The sequence below is a fragment of the Oncorhynchus mykiss genome, chromosome 11, assembly GCF_057628025.1.
Source record: "Oncorhynchus mykiss isolate SJ-2025 chromosome 11, ASM5762802v1, whole genome shotgun sequence".
NCBI classification, from domain to species: Eukaryota; Metazoa; Chordata; class Actinopteri; order Salmoniformes; family Salmonidae; genus Oncorhynchus; species Oncorhynchus mykiss.
In genome coordinates, this window is record NC_143032.1 from 82,113,004 (window position 1) to 82,140,207 (window position 27,204).

The following is a 27,204-nucleotide window of genomic DNA, read 5'->3' on the forward strand; positions in this document are numbered from 1 at the left end:
AGCTAGGAACCAAGCTAAAGCTAGCTACCCCAGAAGTTGCGCTCAAACAAATAATGTTTTATTACCAACACGGTATTGTAAACGCATCGTTCGTGACCCGGTGTTTGCTTGTTTACAGACTTTTTTTGTTGGTACAGCTTTTGACAGCGCTACTGATAGTAGTGGTGGCGCTTGGCTTGCACGTGCAAATTCAGAACACACAACATTCTATAATAGAACTGTGTTATTTGACATGTTAAATTAAAAACGTATTTGACATGTATCTTTTTTGACACGCAAAGACCCAAACAGCGTTCCATAGTATGTCGTGAAGCTAATAGCAGTGACGCTAATACTGTGTTGCTCCGGTAGGGCAACATCTGAAAAATAGCGCACTTGGTAGTGTGTGTACCGGTGCTCGATCAGTCATTGAAAGCCAACATCACCCTCGACAGAGAACGATTGATTGTCAAGGGCGAATGAATTCCATTATCTTGGCGTTAGTGGATTTCGCCTTTGAGTTGTCTCGCTGAAATGTACTTACTCTTTTCAAATGACTGCTGGACTTGTTGTGACTGCTCGCTCCATACAGCAGACAGGTTAGGAATGCTGTGTTGCATGCTGGGAATGGTTAGGAATGCTGTGTAGCTCAACATTTTACTTTGCATCATTACGTCATATAGGTATGCACGGCAGCTTTGACATCGGTTTTCAAAGGTATTGTCCGTAGAGCTCCGAGACAGGATTTGTGCCGAGGCACAGATCTGGGGGAAAGGTACCAAAACATTTCTACAGTATTGAAGGTCCCCATGAACACAGTGGCCTCCATCATTCTTAAATATAAGAATTATCCTAGAGCTGACCGCCCGGCCAAACTGAGCAATTGGGAAAGAAGGGCCTTGGTCAGAGTGGTGACCAAGAACCCGACGCTCACTCTGACGGAGCTCCAGAGTTCATCTGTGGAGATGGGAGAACCTTCCAGAAGGACCAGCATCTCTGCAGCACTCCACCAATCAGGCCTTTATGGTAGAATGGGCAGACGGAAGCCAGTCCTCACGTAAAATTAAGATTTCCTCCTAAGTGTCCACAGACTGTTTTGTAATGTACAGAAAACAGAATACGTAGCCTGTAGGTTCTAAACATGCCTCGGGTGAAGTAAATACATTAATTCCATGTTACAGCAAATGCACATTATACCCCTTGTAAATGACATAGAAAAAGACGACAAATATCACAGTATGCCTCTAGTTATACCAAACGAGTCCTTCATTTTGATACATTTGTTCAGAAACATTTGTTCAAACGTCACCGGCACTCTTGGTACTACTTCCGTTTGTTACAAGGTGCGGTGTCATAGCCTGACTCCTCCTTTCCCCCCCCCCCCCCCCCTTGGAATCCACATTTCTGGCGCCCAATAGTCTGGCTGGTAAACCCCAGTAATACGGTAGTTGTAAAAGATGGTCGGTAGAGTGTCTGTCTTTTTGTGTCCTCGAACCTCCCCAGGGGACACGCAAAATCTTTTGTCTGGAGGGTGTGGCCTATATTGCAGCAATTACCAACAAATGACAGCAATAGGCTAATGCTATTTATTTGACAACAGACCTACTTATATCCTATCTTTAAATAGCCTGAACTTCATTTGGCCAACAAAAATGTCTCAACAAATGCTAGTATGAAATGAAACAAGACACTTTCTGCATATTAAAGAACTGGTTAATGATCATGAGAAAACAAATGATAAATGTGATAGTGAATTTAAAAAAAAAATCTTTGTCCACTACAATATTAAAACTCGGCTCTTGTCGGTTTCTTTTCACTGTACTCTGTAACTTTAATTTTACTTGAATGAAAAAGTCGTCCATCTTTGTAATCGACAGTAGCCAAGGCTTAGCAGCAGTTGCGCAGCTGGAACCAGCTGGGCATTTTTTAAATATATTTTTTTACCTTTATTATTATTTATTTTAAGAACAAATTCTTATTTTCAATGACGGTCTAGGAACAGTGGGTTAACTGCCTTGTTCAGGGGCACAACGACAGATTTGAAACGTTGTCAGCTCGGGGATTTGAACTTGCAACCTTCCAGTTACCAGTTACTAGTCCAACTCTCTAACCATTAGGCTACCCTGCTGCCCTATAAGCTGTACGTTTTATTGAGTTGCAATTGGCTGACACATAACAAGCTTGCGCTGCTTTCATCATGTCACACACATTAAATTAACAGAGGACAGGTGCAATCGGGTCCAGTCGATAAATCCATTCACTTAACAGAAGACGGGTCCAGTCGATTTAAATACATTTTAATTAACAGTGGACAGGTCCAGTCGATTTAAATACATTTTAATTAACAGTGGACAGGTCCAGTCGATTTAAATACATTTTAATTAACAGTGGACAGGTCCAGTCGATTTAAATACATTTTAATTAACAGTGGACAGGTCCAGTCGATTTAAATACATTTTAATTAACAGTGGACAGGTCCAGTCGATTTAAATACATTTTAATTAACAGTGGACAGGTCCAGTCGATTTAAATACATTTTAATTAACAGTGGACAGGTCCAGTCGATTTAAATACATTTTAATTAACAGTGGACAGGTCCAGTCGATTTAAATACATTTTAATTAACAGTGGACAGGTCCAGTCGATTTAAATACATTTTAATTAACAGTGGACAGGTCCAGTCGATTTAAATACATTTTAATTGCACCTACCGAGACCCGTGGCAATTATATCAGACCTGACCCAGGTCCTAGACAACAGTAAGAATTTGGGACCCGAACCTGGAATTTTGTGTCTCTAGAAGACATCTAACCTAGAGTATTCACCGAAATACAGATCTGGAGTCTGTTCATAAACAAGTGTCAGCTTAGAGCAATTTACTGTCTTCACCTAAGTACAGGTCTGGGTATAGCTCATAAATAATGTGTCAGTTACCTAGTGTCTATTGTCATCACCCAAATACAGGTCTGGAATCTGTTCATAAACAAGTGTCAGCTTCGAGCGATCTACTGTCGTCACCCAAATACAGGTCTGGGAACAGCTCATAAACAAGTTGTCAGCTACCTAGTATATACTGTTTTCACCCAAATACAGGTCTGAGGTCAGAATCTAAATATGTTTAGGCTGTTGCTAGTGTTAACTGGTTGAATCCATAAACATGTTTTGTTCATCTGAGAATAGCCCCGTAGCTGCCTGCCTGTCTCAGCCTTGGGAAGTCTGCATGTACTTATAGGCTCATTTAAAAAACCCTCTCGCTGCTTGTTTGTGTTGTGGTGGTGACTCTCTCACTAAGAACCTTTTAAGACGGCAAGCTGCAGCAGGAGGACTAAAGCAGTGAGAGCAGGGTTCGGACTAGTCCTGACTACACTGTAAATAATGTTTGATGCCGTCTAAAGTGCTGGTGGAGCTAGCCTACTGGAAGACGGTAACGTTTTAATGCTTATTTTAATTACTACTTGCTTGGTAGGTATATGTTTTGTTTGGTCCTTCTGCTTGGTTTATATATTCCGCTTGGTAGTTATACTATGCAATTTGTTGAAAACTAGACATTAGCAGTAGGTTTTTTAGCTAGTGTAGGTTGCTAAACGGGAGGCTTTGTAGTGTCATCAGCCAGCTAATGTGGGGAAAGGGGATACCTCGTCAGTTGCACAACTGAATTGCATTCAACCGAAATGTCTTCCCCATTTAACTAAACACCTCTGCGGGGGAGCTGCCTTAATCAACATTAAATCCAGTTGTTGTGGGTGTGAACTGCTTTGCTCCAGGGCAGAACGGCAGATTTTTTTTCCAACATCACCGGCTCGGGGATTTGAACAAGCAACCTTTCGTTTACTGTCCCAACGCTCTAACCAGCTGATAACTGGGAGACTGTTATAGTGGTATCAGCTAGGTGGTGGCTGATAACTGGGAGACTGTATAGTAGTATCAGCTAGTGGTAGCTGATGACTGGGAGGACTAGGTGGTAGCTGATGACTGGGAGGACTAGGTGGTAGCTGATGACTGGGAGACTGTATAGTGGTATCAGCTAGGTGCTGGCTGACTGGGAGACTGTATAGTGGTATCAGCTAGGTGGTAGCTAGTACTGGGAGACTGTATAGAGGTATCAGCTAGGTGGTAGCTAGTACTGGGAGACTGTATAGAGGTATCAGCTAGGTGGTGGCTGATAACTGGGAGACTGTTATAGTAGTATCAGCTAGTGGTAGCTGATGACTGGGAGGACTAGGTGGTAGCTGATGACTGGGAGACTGTATAGTGGTATCAGCTAGGTGCTGGCTGACTGGGAGACTGTATAGTGGTATCAGCTAGGTGGTAGCTAGTACTGGCTGGCTGACTGGGAGACTGTATAGTGGTATCAGCTAGGTGCTGGCTGATACCTGGGAGACTGTATAGTGGTATCAGCTAGGTGGTAGCTAGTACTGGGAGACTGTATAGAGGTATCAGCTAGGTGGTAGCTAGTACTGGGAGACTGTATAGTGGTATCAGCTAGGTGCTGACTGACTGGGAGACTGTATAGTGGTATCAGCTAGGTGGTAGCTAGTACTGGGAGACTGTATAGTGGTATCAGCTAGGTGCTGGCTGACTGGGAGACTGTATAGTGGTATCAGCTAGGTGCTGGCTGACTGGGAGACTGTATAGTGGTATCAGCTAGGTGGTAGCTAGTACTGGGAGACTGTATAGAGGTATCAGCTAGGTGCTGGCTGATACCTGGGAGACTGTATAGTGGTATCAGCTAGGTGGTAGCTAGTACTGGCTGGCTGACTGGGAGACTGTAAAGTGGTATCAGCTAGGTGCTGGCTGACTGGGAGACTGTATAGTGGTATCAGCTAGGTGGTAGCTAGTACTGGCTGATAACTGGGAGACTTTTATATCATAATGAATATACTGATATGGATACTGATCCTAGATGATCATCCTGCTCCAAGGCTCTTTGTGGATACTGGCCCAAATCAGATGCCATCTTATCCGGATGGGAGCCCAGTAGAGGAGAACGCAGTGAAATGTGATCAGACTTTTATAGCAGCTGTCAGCAGGGGCCTTGTTGTGGTGTCAATATGCTACTTCCAACGCTGAACACATAGCTCTCATCTCATTCACCACACACTCTTTTTATAGCCTTTTTATATCGTCTTTTTATAGCCTCGCTGCCGACAGTGTCCAGCTAACGGGGATGATTTGATTATTTTTAAAGTGCAGATGACCATACAATGATTTTCCTATTGTGATTGGTTATCAGAGTTGTCCTCTGCTTACGTTGACATGCGTGCAAGCGCGCGCACACACACACACACACACACACGATTGGGCGGTATCAAGATGTTCATACCGTTCTTGTACCGGGGTATATGGTATTACTGGCAGTGCACAAAAGGACGCTACTCCCTATTCCCTCATCCCATTCCCTCATCCCATTCCCTATTCCCATTCCCTATTCCTATTCCCTCATCCCATTCCCTATTCCCATTCCCTATTCCCATTCCCTATTCCTATTCCCTCATCCCATTCCCTATTCCTATTCCCATTCCCTATTCCCTATTCCCATTCCCTATTCCCATTCCCTCATCCCATTCCCTATTCCCACTCCCTATTCCCATTCCCTCATCCCATTCCCTATTCCTATTCCCATTCCCTATTCCCTATTCCCATTCCCTATTCCCATTCCCTCATCCCATTCCCTATTCCCATTCCCTATTCCCATTCCCTATTCCTATTCCCTATTCCCATTCCCTATTCCCATTCCCTATTCCCATTCCCTATTCCCATTCCCTATTCCCATTCCCTATTCCCATTCCCTATTCCCATTCCCTATTCCTATTCCCTATTCCCATTCCCTATTCCCATTCCCTATTCCCATTCCCTATTCCCTCATCCCATTCCCTATTCCCATTCCCTATTCCCACTTCCCATTCCCTATTCCCATTCCCTATTCCCACTCCCTATTCCTACTCCCTATTCCCATTCCCCATTCCCTATTCCCACTCCCTATTCCATATTCCCACTCCCTATTCCCATTCCTAAAAATACCCCGGTATACGGAATGCTGCCCAGCCCCACACTCCCTTTAGTGGGCTTGTGTTCATCAAATACGACACCTCTCATCCACCTTTTGTCTTCACTCAATCCGTGTTAACAGTATTCAGTAGACTCTCAGGATATCTATCCTAATCATGACCTCTAACCTCTCTCTCTTCTTCACTCACCCTGTGTTACCAGTATTCAGTAGACTCTCAGGATATCTATCCTGATCATGACCTCTAACCTCTCTCTCTTCTTCACTCACCCTGTGTTACCAGTATTCAGTAGACTCTCAGGATATCTATCCTAATCATGACCTCTAACCTCTCTCTCTTCTTCACTCACCCTGTGTTACCAGTATTCAGTAGACTCTCAGGATATCTATCCTAATCATGACCTCTAACCTCTCTCTCTTCTTCACTCACCCTGTGTTACCAGTATTCAGTAGACTCTCAGGATATCTATCCTAATCATGACCTCTAACCTCTCTCTCTTCTTCACTCACCCTGTGTTACCAGTATTCAGTAGACTCTCAGGATATCTATCCTAATCATGACCTCTAACCTCTCTCTCTTCTTCACTCACCCTGTGTTACCAGTATTCAGTAGACTCTCAGGATATCTATCCTAATCATGACCTCTAACCTCTCTCTCTTCTTCACTCACCCTGTGTTACCAGTATTCAGTAGACTCTCAGGATATCTATCCTAATCATGACCTCTAACCTCTCTCTCTTCTTCACTCACCCTGTGTTACCAGTATTCAGTAGACTCTCAGGATATCTATCCTAATCATGACCTCTAACCTCTCTCTCTTCTTCACTCACCCTGTGTTACCAGTATTCAGTAGACTCTCAGGATATCTATCCTAATCATGACCTCTAACCTCTCTCTTCTTCACTCACCCTGTGTTACCAGTATTCAGTAGACTCTCAGGATATCTATCCTAATCATGACCTCTAACCTCTCTCTTCTTCACTCACCCTGTGTTACCAGTATTCAGTAGACTCTCAGGATATCTATCCTAATCATGACCTCTAACCTCTCTTTGTTTTGTTTTGTTTGTCAGATGAGGGAAGGGTGTAGATGGGACTGTCTCAGCTCTGAGCCATGGAATGCCCCCTCTGTCCGCCACTAGCCTGCTCTTCTCCACAGACTGACCTCCAGACACTCAGTTAGCGACACGTTGCTCCCCTCCATCTGAACACAACCAGGAAGGGGAAGAAGTCACAGCAGAGCTTCGTACGCACAGAGGAAAGGATTTACAGCTCCTCTCCAACATATTAACAGCTAGCTCACCTTAGTTAGTTTGGCTTAGTTTTCCCTTGTTTTCCCTGTGGATTGGGATTTATTTTTATAGAGAGTCAAGATGGTGGATTTACAGGAGTACCTGTGGATGGTGATCCTGGGCTTCGTCATAGCCTTCATTCTTGCCTTCTCTGTTGGGGCCAACGACGTGGCCAACTCGTTCGGGACGGCGGTGGGGTCGGGGGTGGTGACGCTGAAACAGGCCTGTATCCTGGCGTCCATCTTTGAGACGTTGGGTTCCATGCTGCTTGGAGCCAAGGTGGGGGAGACCATACGGAAAGGCATCATAGACGTCAACCTGTACAACGAGACGGTGCCTGTTCTCATGGCGGGGGAGGTCAGCGCCATGGTCGGTACGTATACCATACCCTGTACTATACCATACCCTGTCGTCCTCGAGTATCGCCATGGTCGGTATGTATATACCATACCCTGTCGTCCTCGAGTATCGGCCATGGTCGGTACATATATACCATACCCTGTCGTCCTCGAGTATCGGCCATGGTCGGTACATATATACCATACCCTGTCGTCCTCAAGTATCAGCCACGTCTTATAATGTTACTAGATGTTCAGTTCTTCCACCCGTGTTTCCTGAATTCCTCTAAGTGCATTGGAGGAGGTCTGAGGGAGGGATCGTGGATCCCTTTCCTCCAATGAGCTTTGAGAGAAATTGAGCTTGAAGGGATTTAACAGCTAGTAAACAATGTTTTCAGTCATAGCCTGTGTTTTAATTCTCACGGAAGGTTCATATCTCATAGCTTGTACGACATCTGTCTGTCTCTCTCTGTCTGTCTGTCTCTGTCTGTCTGTCTGTGTGTCTCGCGCTCTCTCTCTCTCTGTATCTCTCTCTCTCTCTCTGTGTGTGTCTCTCTGTCTCTCTCTTTTTCCACAGGGTCAGCGATTTGGCAGCTCATCGCCTCTTTCCTCAAACTACCCATCTCCGGGACGCATTGCATCGTTGGATCGACCATCGGGTTCTCCATGGTGGCCATCGGCACCAAGGGCGTCCAGTGGATGCAGCTGGTCAAGATTGGTATGTCTATGACTACGTTACCCAGCATGCTCTGAAGTTGGGTTTACTATCTATGACTCTTTTAGCCCACCAAGGGCTAGTCTTCCCATGTCTGAGTAGGGCTGGGCTGTATACCATGTGATACTATATATACCCTACCGTATGATACTATATATACCCTACAGTATAATAATATATATACCCTACAGTATAATAATATATATACCCTACGGTATGATACTATATATACCCTACAGTATAATACTATATATACCCTACAGTATAATAATATATATACCCTACAGTATAATACTATATATACCCTACAGTATAATACTATATATACCCTACAGTATAATAATATATATACCCTACAGTATAATAATATATATACCCTACGGTATGATACTATATATACCCTACGGTATGATACTATATATACCCTACAGTATAATACTATATATACCCTACAGTATAATAATATATATACCCTACAGTATAATAATATATATACCCTACAGTATAATAATATATATACCCTACAGTATAATAATATATATACCCTACAGTATAATAATATATATACCCTACAGTATAATAATATATATACCCTACAGTATAATAATATATATACCCTACAGTATAATAATATATATACCCTACGGTATGATACTATATATACCCTACGGTATGATACTATATATACCCTACAGTATAATACTATATATACCCTACAGTATAATAATATATATACCCTACAGTATAATAATATATATACCCTACAGTATAATAATATATATACCCTACAGTATAATAATATATATACCCTACAGTATAATAATATATATACCCTACAGTATAATACTATATATACCCTACAGTATAATAATATATATACCCTACAGTATAATAATATATATACCCTACGGTATGATACTATATATACCCTACAGTATAATAATATATATACCCTACAGTATAATAATATATATACCCTACAGTATAATACTATATATACCCTACAGTATAATAATATATATACCCTACAGTATAATAATATATATACCCTACGGTATGATACTATATATACCCTACAGTATAATACTATATATACCCTACAGTATACTAATATATATACCCTACAGTATAATAATATATATACCCTACAGTATAATAATATATATACCCTACGGTATGATACTATATATACCCTACAGTATAATAATATATATACCCTACAGTATAATAATATATATACCCTACAGTATAATACTATATATACCCTACAGTATAATACTATATCCTACCATATGATACTATATATACCCTACAGTATAATACTATATATACCCTACAGTATAATACTATATATACCCTACAGTATAATAATATATATACCCTACAGTATGATACTATATATACCCTACAGTATAATAATATATATATACCCTACAGTATAATAATATATATACCCTACAGTATAATACTATATATACCCTACAGTATAATACTATATATACCCTACAGTATAATAATATATATACCCTACAGTATAATAATATATATACCCTACAGTATAATACTATATATACCCTACAGTATAATACTATATATACCCTACAGTATAATAATATATACCCTACAGTATAATAATATATATACCCTACAGTATAATACTATATATACCCTACAGTATAATAATATATATACCCTACAGTATAATACTATATATACCCTACAGTATAATAATATATATACCCTACAGTATAATAATATATATACCCTACAGTATGATACTATATATACCCTACAGTATAATACTATATATACCCTACAGTATAATAATATATATACCCTACAGTATAATAATATATATACCCTACAGTATAATACTATATATACCCTACAGTATGATACTATATATACCCTACAGTATAATACTATATATATACCCTACAGTATAATAATATATATACCCTACAGTATAATAATATATACCCTACAGTATAATACTATATATACCCTACAGTATGATACTATATATACCCTACAGTATAATAATATATATACCCTACAGTATGATACTATATATATCCTACAGTATAATACTATATATACCCTACAGTATAATAATATATATACCCTACAGTATAATACTATATATACCCTACAGTATAATAATATATATACCCTACAGTATGATACTATATATACCCTACAGTATAATACTATATATACCCTACAGTATGATACTATATATACCCTACAGTATAATACTATATATATACCCTACAGTATAATAATATATATACCCTACAGTATAATAATATATACCCTACAGTATAATACTATATATACCCTACAGTATGATACTATATATACCCTACAGTATAATAATATATATACCCTACAGTATGATACTATATATACCCTACAGTATAATACTATATATACCCTACAGTATGATAATATATATACCCTACAGTATAATAATATATATACCCTACAGTATGATACTATATATATCCTACAGTATAATACTATATATACCCTACAGTATAATAATATATATACCCTACAGTATAATACTATATATACCCTACAGTATAATAATATATATACCCTACAGTATGATACTATATATACCCTACAGTATAATACTATATATACCCTACAGTATGATAATATATATACCCTACCATATGATACTATATATACCCTACAGTATAATACTATATATACCCTACAGTATAATAATATATATACCCTACAGTATAATACTATATATACCCTACAGTATAATACTATATATACCCTACAGTATGATACTATATATACCCTACCGTATGATACTATATATACCCTACAGTATAATACTATATATACCCTACAGTATAATACTATATATACCCTACAGTATGATACTATATATACCCTACCATATGATACTATATATACCCTACAGTATAATAATATATATACCCTACAGTATAATAATATATATACCCTACAGTATAATACTATATATACCCTACAGTATAATAATATATATACCCTACAGTATAATAATATATATACCCTACAGTATAATACTATATATACCCTACCGTATAATACTATATATACCCTACAGTATAATAATATATATACCCTACAGTATAATAATATATATACCCTACAGTATAATACTATATATACCCTACAGTATGATACTATATATACCCTACCGTATGATACTATATATACCCTACAGTATAATAATATATATACCCTACAGTATAATACTATATATACCCTACAGTATAATAATATATATACCCTACAGTATAATAATATATATACCCTACAGTATAATACTATATATACCCTACAGTATGATACTATATATACCCTACAGTATAATACTATATATACCCTACAGTATAATAATATATATACCCTACAGTATAATAATATATACCCTACAGTATAATACTATATATACCCTACAGTATAATACTATATATACCCTACAGTATAATAATATATATACCCTACAGTATAATACTATATATACCCTACAGTATAATAATATATATACCCTACAGTATGATACTATATATACCCTACAGTATAATACTATATACCCTACACTATAATACTATATATACCCTACAGTATAATACTATATATACCCTACAGTATAATAATATATATACCCTACAGTATAATAATATATATACCCTACAGTATAATAATATATATACCCTACAGTATAATAATATATATACCCTACAGTATAATACTATATATACCCTACAGTATAATAATATATATACCCTACAGTATAATAATATATATACCCTACAGTATAATAATATATATACCCTACAGTATAATACTATATATACCCTACAGTATAATAATATATATACCCTACAGTATAATAATATATATACCCTACAGTATAATAATATATATACCCTACAGTATAATAATATATATACCCTACAGTATAATACTATATATACCCTACAGTATAATAATATATATACCCTACAGTATAATAATATATATACCCTACAGTATAATACTATATATACCCTACAGTATAATACTATATATATACCCTACGGTATGATACTATATATACCCTACGGTATGATACTATATATACCCTACAGTATAATACTATATATACCCTACAGTATAATAATATATATACCCTACAGTATAATAATATATATACCCTACGGTATGATACTATATATACCCTACAGTATAATACTATATATACCCTACAGTATAATAATATATATACCCTACAGTATAATAATATATATACCCTACAGTATAATACTATATATACCCTACAGTATACTAATATATATACCCTACAGTATAATAATATATATACCCTACAGTATGATACTATATATACCCTACAGTATAATAATATATATACCCTACAGTATAATACTATATATACCCTACAGTATAATAATATATATACCCTACAGTATAATAATATATATACCCTACAGTATAATAATATATATACCCTACAGTATAATACTATATATACCCTACAGTATACTAATATATATACCCTACAGTATAATAATATATATACCCTACAGTATGATACTATATATACCCTACAGTATGATACTATATATACCCTACAGTATAATAATATATATACCCTACAGTATAATAATATATATACCCTACAGTATGATACTATATATACCCTACAGTATGATACTATATATACCCTACAGTATAATAATATATATACCCTACAGTATAATAATATATATACCCTACCATATGATACTATATATACCCTACAGTATAATACTATATATACCCTACCATATGATACTATATATACCCTACCGTATAATACTATATCCTACAGTATGATACTATATCCTACGGTATGATACTATATATACCCTACCGTATGATACTATATATACCCTACAGTATAATAATATATACCCTACAGTATAATAATATATATACCCTACAGTATAATACTATATATATACCCTACAGTATAATACTATATATACCCTACAGTATAATACTATATATACCCTACAGTATAATACTATATATACCCTACAGTATGATACTATATATACCCTACAGTATAATACTATATATACCCTACAGTATAATAATATATATACCCTACAGTATGATACTATATATACCCTACAGTATAATACTATATATACCCTACAGTATAATACTATATATACCCTACAGTATGATACTATATATACCCTACAGTATAATACTATATATACCCTACCGTATGATACTATATATACCCTACGGTATGATACTATATATACCCTACAGTATGATACTATATATACCCTACAGTATAATAATATATATACCCTACCGTATGATACTATATATACCCTACGGTATGATACTATATATACCCTACAGTATGATACTATATATACCCTACAGTATAATAATATATATACCCTACAGTATGATACTATATATACCCTACAGTATAATAATATATATACCCTACAGTATAATACTATATCCTACCGTATGATACTATATATACCCTACAGTATGATACTATATATACCCTACAGTATAATACTATATATACCCTACAGTATAATAATATATATACCCTACAGTATAATACTATATATACCCTACAGTATGATACTATATATACCCTACAGTATGATACTATATATACCCTACAGTATAATAATATATATACCCTACAGTATAATACTATATATACCCTACAGTATAATACTATATCCTACCGTATGATACTATATATATACCCTACCGTATGATACTATATATACCCTACAGTATGATAATATATATACCCTACCGTATGATACTATATATACCCTACCGTATAATACTATATATACCCTACCGTATGATACTATATATACCCTACCGTATAATACTATATATATACCCTACAGTATAATACTATATATACCCTACAGTATAATACTATATATACCCTACAGTATAATACTATATATACCCTACCGTATAATACTATATATACCCTACCGTATAATACTATATATACCCTACCGTATAATACTATATATACCCTACCGTATGATACTATATATACCCTACCGTATAATACTATATATATACCCTACAGTATAATACTATATATACCCTACAGTATAATACTATATATACCCTACAGTATAATACTATATATACCCTACCGTATAATACTATATATATACCCTACAGTATAATACTATATATACCCTACAGTATAATAATATATATACCCTACAGTATAATACTATATATACCCTACAGTATAATACTATATATACCCTACAGTATAATAATATATATACCCTACAGTATAATAATATATATACCCTACGGTATGATACTATATATACCCTACAGTATAATAATATATATACCCTACAGTATGATACTATATATACCCTACAGTATAATACTATATACCCTACAGTATAATAATATATATACCCTACAGTATAATAATATATATACCCTACAGTATAATACTATATACCCTACAGTATAATAATATATATACCCTACAGTATAATAATATATATACCCTACAGTATAATAATATATATACCCTACAGTATAATAATATATATACCCTACAGTATAATAATATATATACCCTACAGTATAATAATATATATACCCTACAGTATAATAATATATATACCCTACAGTATAATAATATATATACCCTACAGTATAATAATATATATACCCTACAGTATAATAATATATATACCCTACAGTATAATAATATATATACCCTACAGTATAATACTATATATACCCTACAGTATGATACTATATATACCCTACAGTATAATAATATATATACCCTACAGTATAATAATATATATACCCTACAGTATAATACTATATATACCCTACAGTATAATAATATATATACCCTACAGTATAATAATATATATACCCTACAGTATAATAATATATATACCCTACAGTATAATAATATATATACCCTACAGTATAATAATATATATACCCTACAGTATAATACTATATATACCCTACAGTATGATACTATATATACCCTACAGTATGATACTATATATACCCTACAGTATAATACTATATATACCCTACAGTATAATAATATATATACCCTACAGTATAATAATATATATACCCTACCATATGATACTATATATACCCTACAGTATGATACTATATATACCCTACAGTATAATACTATATATACCCTACAGTATAATAATATATATACCCTACAGTATAATAATATATATACCCTACAGTATAATAATATATATACCCTACAGTATAATACTATATATACCCTACAGTATGATACTATATATACCCTACAGTATAATACTATATATACCCTACCATATGATACTATATATACCCTACAGTATAATACTATATATACCCTACAGTATGATACTATATATACCCTACAGTATAATACTATATATACCCTACCATATGATACTATATATACCCTACAGTATAATAATATATATACCCTACCATATGATACTATATATACCCTACAGTATGATACTATATATACCCTACAGTATGATACTATATATACCCTACCATATGATACTATATATACCCTACAGTATAATACTATATATACCCTACCATATGATACTATATATACCCTACAGTATAATAATATATATACCCTACAGTATAATAATATATATACCCTACAGTATAATACTATATATACCCTACAGTATAATACTATATATACCCTACAGTATAATAATATATATACCCTACAGTATAATAATATATATACCCTACAGTATAATAATATATATACCCTACAGTATAATACTATATATACCCTACAGTATAATACTATATATACCCTACAGTATAATAATATATATACCCTACAGTATAATAATATATATACCCTACAGTATAATAATATATATACCCTACAGTATAATAATATATATACCCTACAGTATAATAATATATATACCCTACAGTATAATAATATATATACCCTACGGTATGATACTATATATACCCTACAGTATAATACTATATATACCCTACAGTATAATAATATATATACCCTACCATATGATAATATATATACCCTACAGTATAATACTATATATACCCTACAGTATAATAATATATATACCCTACGGTATGATACTATATATACCCTACAGTATAATACTATATATACCCTACAGTATAATAATATATATACCCTACGGTATGATACTATATATACCCTACAGTATAATACTATATATACCCTACAGTATAATAATATATATACCCTACCATATGATAATATATATACCCTACAGTATAATAATATATATACCCTACAGTATAATACTATATATACCCTACAGTATAATAATATATATACCCTACAGTATAATACTATATCCTACCGTATAATACTATATATACCCTACCGTATGATACTATATATACCCTACAGTATAATAATATATATACCCTACAGTATAATAATATATATACCCTACAGTATAATACTATATCCTACCGTATAATACTATATATACCCTACCGTATGATACTATATATACCCTACAGTATAATAATATATATACCCTACAGTATAATAATATATATACCCTACGGTATGATACTATATATACCCTACAGTATAATACTATATATACCCTACAGTATAATAATATATATACCCTACCATATGATAATATATATACCCTACAGTATAATAATATATATACCCTACAGTATAATACTATATATACCCTACAGTATAATAATATATATACCCTACAGTATAATAATATATATACCCTACAGTATGATACTATATCCTACCGTATAATACTATATATACCCTACCGTATGATACTATATATACCCTACAGTATAATAATATATATACCCTACAGTATAATAATATATATACCCTACAGTATAATACTATATCCTACCGTATAATACTATATATACCCTACCGTATGATACTATATATACCCTACAGTATAATAATATATATACCCTACAGTATAATACTATATCCTACCGTATAATACTATATATACCCTACCGTATGATACTATATATACCCTACAGTATAATAATATATATACCCTACAGTATAATACTATATCCTACCGTATGATACTATATATATACCCTACAGTATAATAATATATATACCCTACAGTATAATAATATATATACCCTACAGTATAATACTATATATACCCTACAGTATAATAATATATATACCCTACAGTATAATACTATATATACCCTACAGTATAATAATATATATACCCTACAGTATAATAATATATATACCCTACAGTATAATACTATATATACCCTACAGTATAATACTATATATACCCTACAGTATAATAATATATATACCCTACAGTATAATAATATATATACCCTACAGTATAATACTATATATACCCTACAGTATAATACTATATATACCCTACAGTATAATAATATATATACCCTACAGTATAATAATATATATACCCTACAGTATAATAATATATATACCCTACAGTATAATACTATATATATACCCTACGGTATGATACTATATATACCCTACGGTATGATACTATATATACCCTACAGTATAATAATATATATACCCTACAGTATAATACTATATATACCCTACAGTATAATAATATATACCCTACAGTATAATACTATATATACCCTACAGTATAATACTATATATATATCCTACCGTATGATACTATATATACCCTACAGTATAATAATATATATACCCTACAGTATAATACTATATATACCCTACAGTATGATACTATATATACCCTACAGTATAATAATATATATACCCTACAGTATAATACTATATATACCCTACAGTATAATAATATATATACCCTACAGTATAATAATATATATACCCTACAGTATAATAATATATATACCCTACAGTATAATAATATATATACCCTACAGTATAATACTATATATACCCTACAGTATAATAATATATATACCCTACAGTATAATAATATATATACCCTACAGTATAATAATATATATACCCTACGGTATGATACTATATATACCCTACAGTATGATACTATATATACCCTACAGTATAATAATATATATACCCTACAGTATAATAATATATATACCCTACAGTATAATAATATATATACCCTACGGTATGATACTATATATACCCTACAGTATAATACTATATATACCCTACAGTATAATAATATATATACCCTACGGTATGATACTATATATACCCTACAGTATGATACTATATATACCCTACAGTATAATAATATATATACCCTACAGTATAATAATATATATACCCTACAGTATAATACTATATATACCCTACAGTATAATAATATATATACCCTACAGTATAATAATATATATACCCTACAGTATAATAATATATATACCCTACAGTATGATACTATATATACCCTACAGTATAATAATATATATACCCTACAGTATGATACTATATATACCCTACAGTATAATAATATATATACCCTACAGTATAATAATATATATACCCTACAGTATAATAATATATATACCCTACAGTATGATACTATATATACCCTACAGTATGATACTATATATACCCTACAGTATAATAATATATATACCCTACAGTATAATAATATATATACCCTACAGTATAATAATATATATACCCTACAGTATAATACTATATATACCCTACAGTATAATACTATATATACCCTACAGTATAATAATATATATACCCTACAGTATAATACTATATATACCCTACAGTATAATAATATATATACCCTACAGTATAATAATATATATACCCTACAGTATAATACTATATATACCCTACAGTATAATACTATATATACCCTACAGTATAATACTATATATACCCTACAGTATAATACTATATATACCCTACAGTATAATACTATATATACCCTACAGTATGATACTATATATACCCTACAGTATAATACTATATATACCCTACAGTATACTAATATATATACCCTACAGTATAATACTATATATACCCTACAGTATAATAATATATATACCCTACAGTATAATAATATATATACCCTACAGTATAATACTATATATACCCTACAGTATAATAATATATATACCCTACAGTATAATAATATATATACCCTACAGTATAATACTATATATACCCTACAGTATAATACTATATATACCCTACAGTATAATAATATATATACCCTACAGTATAATAATATATATACCCTACAGTATAATAATATATATACCCTACAGTATAATACTATATATATACCCTACGGTATGATACTATATATACCCTACGGTATGATACTATATATACCCTACAGTATAATAATATATATACCCTACAGTATAATACTATATATACCCTACAGTATAATAATATATACCCTACAGTATAATACTATATATACCCTACAGTATAATACTATATATATATCCTACCGTATGATACTATATATACCCTACAGTATAATAATATATATACCCTACAGTATAATACTATATATACCCTACAGTATGATACTATATATACCCTACAGTATAATAATATATATACCCTACAGTATAATACTATATATACCCTACAGTATAATAATATATATACCCTACAGTATAATAATATATATACCCTACAGTATAATAATATATATACCCTACAGTATAATAATATATATACCCTACAGTATAATACTATATATACCCTACAGTATAATAATATATATACCCTACAGTATAATAATATATATACCCTACAGTATAATAATATATATACCCTACGGTATGATACTATATATACCCTACAGTATGATACTATATATACCCTACAGTATAATAATATATATACCCTACAGTATAATAATATATATACCCTACAGTATAATAATATATATACCCTACGGTATGATACTATATATACCCTACAGTATAATACTATATATACCCTACAGTATAATAATATATATACCCTACGGTATGATACTATATATACCCTACAGTATGATACTATATATACCCTACAGTATAATAATATATATACCCTACAGTATAATAATATATATACCCTACAGTATAATACTATATATACCCTACAGTATAATAATATATATACCCTACAGTATAATAATATATATACCCTACAGTATAATAATATATATACCCTACAGTATGATACTATATATACCCTACAGTATAATAATATATATACCCTACAGTATGATACTATATATACCCTACAGTATAATAATATATATACCCTACAGTATAATAATATATATACCCTACAGTATAATAATATATATACCCTACAGTATGATACTATATATACCCTACAGTATGATACTATATATACCCTACAGTATAATAATATATATACCCTACAGTATAATAATATATATACCCTACAGTATAATAATATATATACCCTACAGTATAATACTATATATACCCTACAGTATAATACTATATATACCCTACAGTATAATAATATATATACCCTACAGTATAATACTATATATACCCTACAGTATAATAATATATATACCCTACAGTATAATAATATATATACCCTACAGTATAATACTATATATACCCTACAGTATAATACTATATATACCCTACAGTATAATACTATATATACCCTACAGTATAATACTATATATACCCTACAGTATAATACTATATATACCCTACAGTATGATACTATATATACCCTACAGTATAATACTATATATACCCTACAGTATACTAATATATATACCCTACAGTATAATACTATATATACCCTACAGTATAATAATATATATACCCTACAGTATAATAATATATATACCCTACAGTATAATAATATATATACCCTACAGTATGATACTATATATACCCTACAGTATAATACTATATATACCCTACAGTATAATAATATATATACCCTACAGTATAATACTATATATACCCTACAGTATAATAATATATATACCCTACAGTATAATACTATATATACCCTACAGTATGATACTATATATACCCTACAGTATAATACTATATATACCCTACAGTATGATACTATATATACCCTACAGTATAATACTATATATACCCTACAGTATGATACTATATATACCCTACAGTATAATACTATATATACCCTACGGTATGATACTATATATACCCTACAGTATGATACTATATATACCCTACAGTATAATAATATATATACCCTACAGTATAATAATATATATACCCTACAGTATAATACTATATATACCCTACAGTATAATAATATATATACCCTACAGTATAATACTATATATACCCTACAGTATGATACTATATATACCCTACAGTATAATACTATATATACCCTACAGTATAATACTATATATACCCTACAGTATAATACTATATATACCCTACAGTATAATAATATATATACCCTACAGTATAATACTATATATACCCTACAGTATAATACTATATATACCCTACAGTATAATACTATATATACCCTACAGTATAATAATATATATACCCTACAGTATAATACTATATATACCCTACCATATGATACTATATATACCCTACAGTATAATACTATATATACCCTACAGTATAATAATATATATACCCTACAGTATAATAATATATATACCCTACAGTATAATACTATATATACCCTACAGTATAATAATATATATACCCTACAGTATGATACTATATATACCCTACAGTATAATAATATATACCCTACAGTATAATAATATATATACCCTACAGTATAATACTATATATACCCTACAGTATAATACTATATATACCCTACAGTATAATACTATATCCTACCGTATAATACTATATATACCCTACAGTATAATACTATATATACCCTACAGTATAATACTATATCCTACCGTATAATACTATATATACCCTACAGTATAATAATATATATACCCTACAGTATAATAATATATATACCCTACAGTATAATAATATATATACCCTACGGTATGATACTATATATACCCTACCGTATAATACTATATATACCCTACAGTATAATAATATATATACCCTACAGTATAATAATATATATACCCTACAGTATAATAATATATATACCCTACGGTATGATACTATATATACCCTACAGTATAATACTATATATACCCTACAGTATAATACTATATATACCCTACAGTATAATACTATATATACCCTACAGTATGATACTATATATACCCTACAGTATAATACTATATATACCCTACAGTATAATAATATATATACCCTACAGTATGATACTATATATACCCTACAGTATAATACTATATATACCCTACAGTATAATACTATATATACCCTACAGTATGATACTATATATACCCTACAGTATAATACTATATATACCCTACCGTATGATACTATATATACCCTACGGTATGATACTATATATACCCTACAGTATGATACTATATATACCCTACAGTATAATAATATATATACCCTACCGTATGATACTATATATACCCTACGGTATGATACTATATATACCCTACAGTATGATACTATATATACCCTACAGTATAATAATATATATACCCTACAGTATGATACTATATATACCCTACAGTATAATAATATATATACCCTACAGTATAATACTATATCCTACCGTATGATACTATATATACCCTACAGTATGATACTATATATACCCTACAGTATAATACTATATATACCCTACAGTATAATAATATATATACCCTACAGTATAATACTATATATACCCTACAGTATGATACTATATATACCCTACAGTATGATACTATATATACCCTACAGTATAATAATATATATACCCTACAGTATAATACTATATATACCCTACAGTATAATACTATATCCTACCGTATGATACTATATATATACCCTACCGTATGATACTATATATACCCTACAGTATGATAATATATATACCCTACCGTATGATACTATATATACCCTACCGTATAATACTATATATACCCTACCGTATGATACTATATATACCCTACCGTATAATACTATATATATACCCTACAGTATAATACTATATATACCCTACAGTATAATACTATATATACCCTACAGTATAATACTATATATACCCTACCGTATAATACTATATATACCCTACCGTATAATACTATATATACCCTACCGTATAATACTATATATACCCTACCGTATGATACTATATATACCCTACCGTATAATACTATATATATACCCTACAGTATAATACTATATATACCCTACAGTATAATACTATATATACCCTACAGTATAATACTATATATACCCTACCGTATAATACTATATATATACCCTACAGTATAATACTATATATACCCTACAGTATAATAATATATATACCCTACAGTATAATACTATATATACCCTACAGTATAATACTATATATACCCTACAGTATAATAATATATATACCCTACAGTATAATAATATATATACCCTACGGTATGATACTATATATACCCTACAGTATAATAATATATATACCCTACAGTATGATACTATATATACCCTACAGTATAATACTATATACCCTACAGTATAATAATATATATACCCTACAGTATAATAATATATATACCCTACAGTATAATACTATATACCCTACAGTATAATAATATATATACCCTACAGTATAATAATATATATACCCTACAGTATAATAATATATATACCCTACAGTATAATAATATATATACCCTACAGTATAATAATATATATACCCTACAGTATAATAATATATATACCCTACAGTATAATACTATATATACCCTACAGTATAATAATATATATACCCTACAGTATAATAATATATATACCCTACAGTATAATAATATATATACCCTACAGTATAATAATATATATACCCTACAGTATAATAATATATATACCCTACAGTATAATACTATATATACCCTACAGTATGATACTATATATACCCTACAGTATAATAATATATATACCCTACAGTATAATAATATATATACCCTACAGTATAATACTATATATACCCTACAGTATAATAATATATATACCCTACAGTATAATAATATATATACCCTACAGTATAATAATATATATACCCTACAGTATAATAATATATATACCCTACAGTATAATAATATATATACCCTACAGTATAATACTATATATACCCTACAGTATGATACTATATATACCCTACAGTATGATACTATATATACCCTACAGTATAATACTATATATACCCTACAGTATAATAATATATATACCCTACAGTATAATAATATATATACCCTACCATATGATACTATATATACCCTACAGTATGATACTATATATACCCTACAGTATAATACTATATATACCCTACAGTATAATAATATATATACCCTACAGTATAATAATATATATACCCTACAGTATAATAATATATATACCCTACAGTATAATAATATATATACCCTACAGTATAATAATATATATACCCTACAGTATAATACTATATATACCCTACAGTATGATACTATATATACCCTACAGTATAATACTATATATACCCTACCATATGATACTATATATACCCTACAGTATAATACTATATATACCCTACAGTATGATACTATATATACCCTACAGTATAATACTATATATACCCTACCATATGATACTATATATACCCTACAGTATAATAATATATATACCCTACCATATGATACTATATATACCCTACAGTATGATACTATATATACCCTACAGTATGATACTATATATACCCTACCATATGATACTATATATACCCTACAGTATAATACTATATATACCCTACCATATGATACTATATATACCCTACAGTATAATAATATATATACCCTACAGTATAATAATATATATACCCTACAGTATAATACTATATATACCCTACAGTATAATACTATATATACCCTACAGTATAATAATATATATACCCTACAGTATAATAATATATATACCCTACAGTATAATAATATATATACCCTACAGTATAATACTATATATACCCTACAGTATAATACTATATATACCCTACAGTATAATAATATATATACCCTACAGTATAATAATATATATACCCTACAGTATAATAATATATATACCCTACAGTATAATAATATATATACCCTACAGTATAATAATATATATACCCTACAGTATAATAATATATATACCCTACGGTATGATACTATATATACCCTACAGTATAATACTATATATACCCTACAGTATAATAATATATATACCCTACCATATGATAATATATATACCCTACAGTATAATACTATATATACCCTACAGTATAATAATATATATACCCTACGGTATGATACTATATATACCCTACAGTATAATACTATATATACCCTACAGTATAATAATATATATACCCTACGGTATGATACTATATATACCCTACAGTATAATACTATATATACCCTACAGTATAATAATATATATACCCTACCATATGATAATATATATACCCTACAGTATAATAATATATATACCCTACAGTATAATACTATATATACCCTACAGTATAATAATATATATACCCTACAGTATAATAATATATATACCCTACAGTATGATACTATATCCTACCGTATAATACTATATATACCCTACCGTATGATACTATATATACCCTACAGTATAATAATATATATACCCTACAGTATAATAATATATATACCCTACAGTATAATACTATATCCTACCGTATAATACTATATATACCCTACCGTATGATACTATATATACCCTACAGTATAATAATATATATACCCTACAGTATAATAATATATATACCCTACGGTATGATACTATATATACCCTACAGTATAATACTATATATACCCTACAGTATAATAATATATATACCCTACCATATGATAATATATATACCCTACAGTATAATAATATATATACCCTACAGTATAATACTATATATACCCTACAGTATAATAATATATATACCCTACAGTATAATAATATATATACCCTACAGTATGATACTATATCCTACCGTATAATACTATATATACCCTACCGTATGATACTATATATACCCTACAGTATAATAATATATATACCCTACAGTATAATAATATATATACCCTACAGTATAATACTATATCCTACCGTATAATACTATATATACCCTACCGTATGATACTATATATACCCTACAGTATAATAATATATATACCCTACAGTATAATACTATATCCTACCGTATAATACTATATATACCCTACCGTATGATACTATATATACCCTACAGTATAATAATATATATACCCTACAGTATAATACTATATCCTACCGTATGATACTATATATATACCCTACAGTATAATAATATATATACCCTACAGTATAATAATATATATACCCTACAGTATAATACTATATATACCCTACAGTATAATAATATATATACCCTACAGTATAATACTATATATACCCTACAGTATAATAATATATATACCCTACAGTATAATAATATATATACCCTACAGTATAATACTATATATACCCTACAGTATAATACTATATATACCCTACAGTATAATAATATATATACCCTACAGTATAATAATATATATACCCTACAGTATAATACTATATATACCCTACAGTATAATACTAT

The 27,204-nt window shown here is 30.9% G+C and overlaps 1 protein-coding gene across 7 annotated transcripts in view; it reads left to right on the forward strand.

Annotated features, from left to right (window-relative positions):
• Window positions 1-27,204, forward strand: part of LOC110535134 (sodium-dependent phosphate transporter 2) — a 130,014-nt gene that overhangs the window by 57,541 nt on the left and 45,269 nt on the right. For 6 of the 7 annotated variants that reach the window (XM_036936487.2, XM_036936491.2, XM_036936492.2 and 3 more), the window contains exons 2-3: window positions 7,059-7,650; window positions 8,193-8,333. In XM_036936487.2, the coding sequence (XP_036792382.2) occupies window positions 7,359-7,650; window positions 8,193-8,333 (433 nt within the window). In that variant the 5' untranslated portion in view covers window positions 7,059-7,358. Of the gene's footprint in view, window positions 1-3,233; window positions 3,404-7,058; window positions 7,651-8,192; window positions 8,334-27,204 lie in introns of those variants that run through there. The other variant, XM_036936489.2, reaches the window with a different exon arrangement.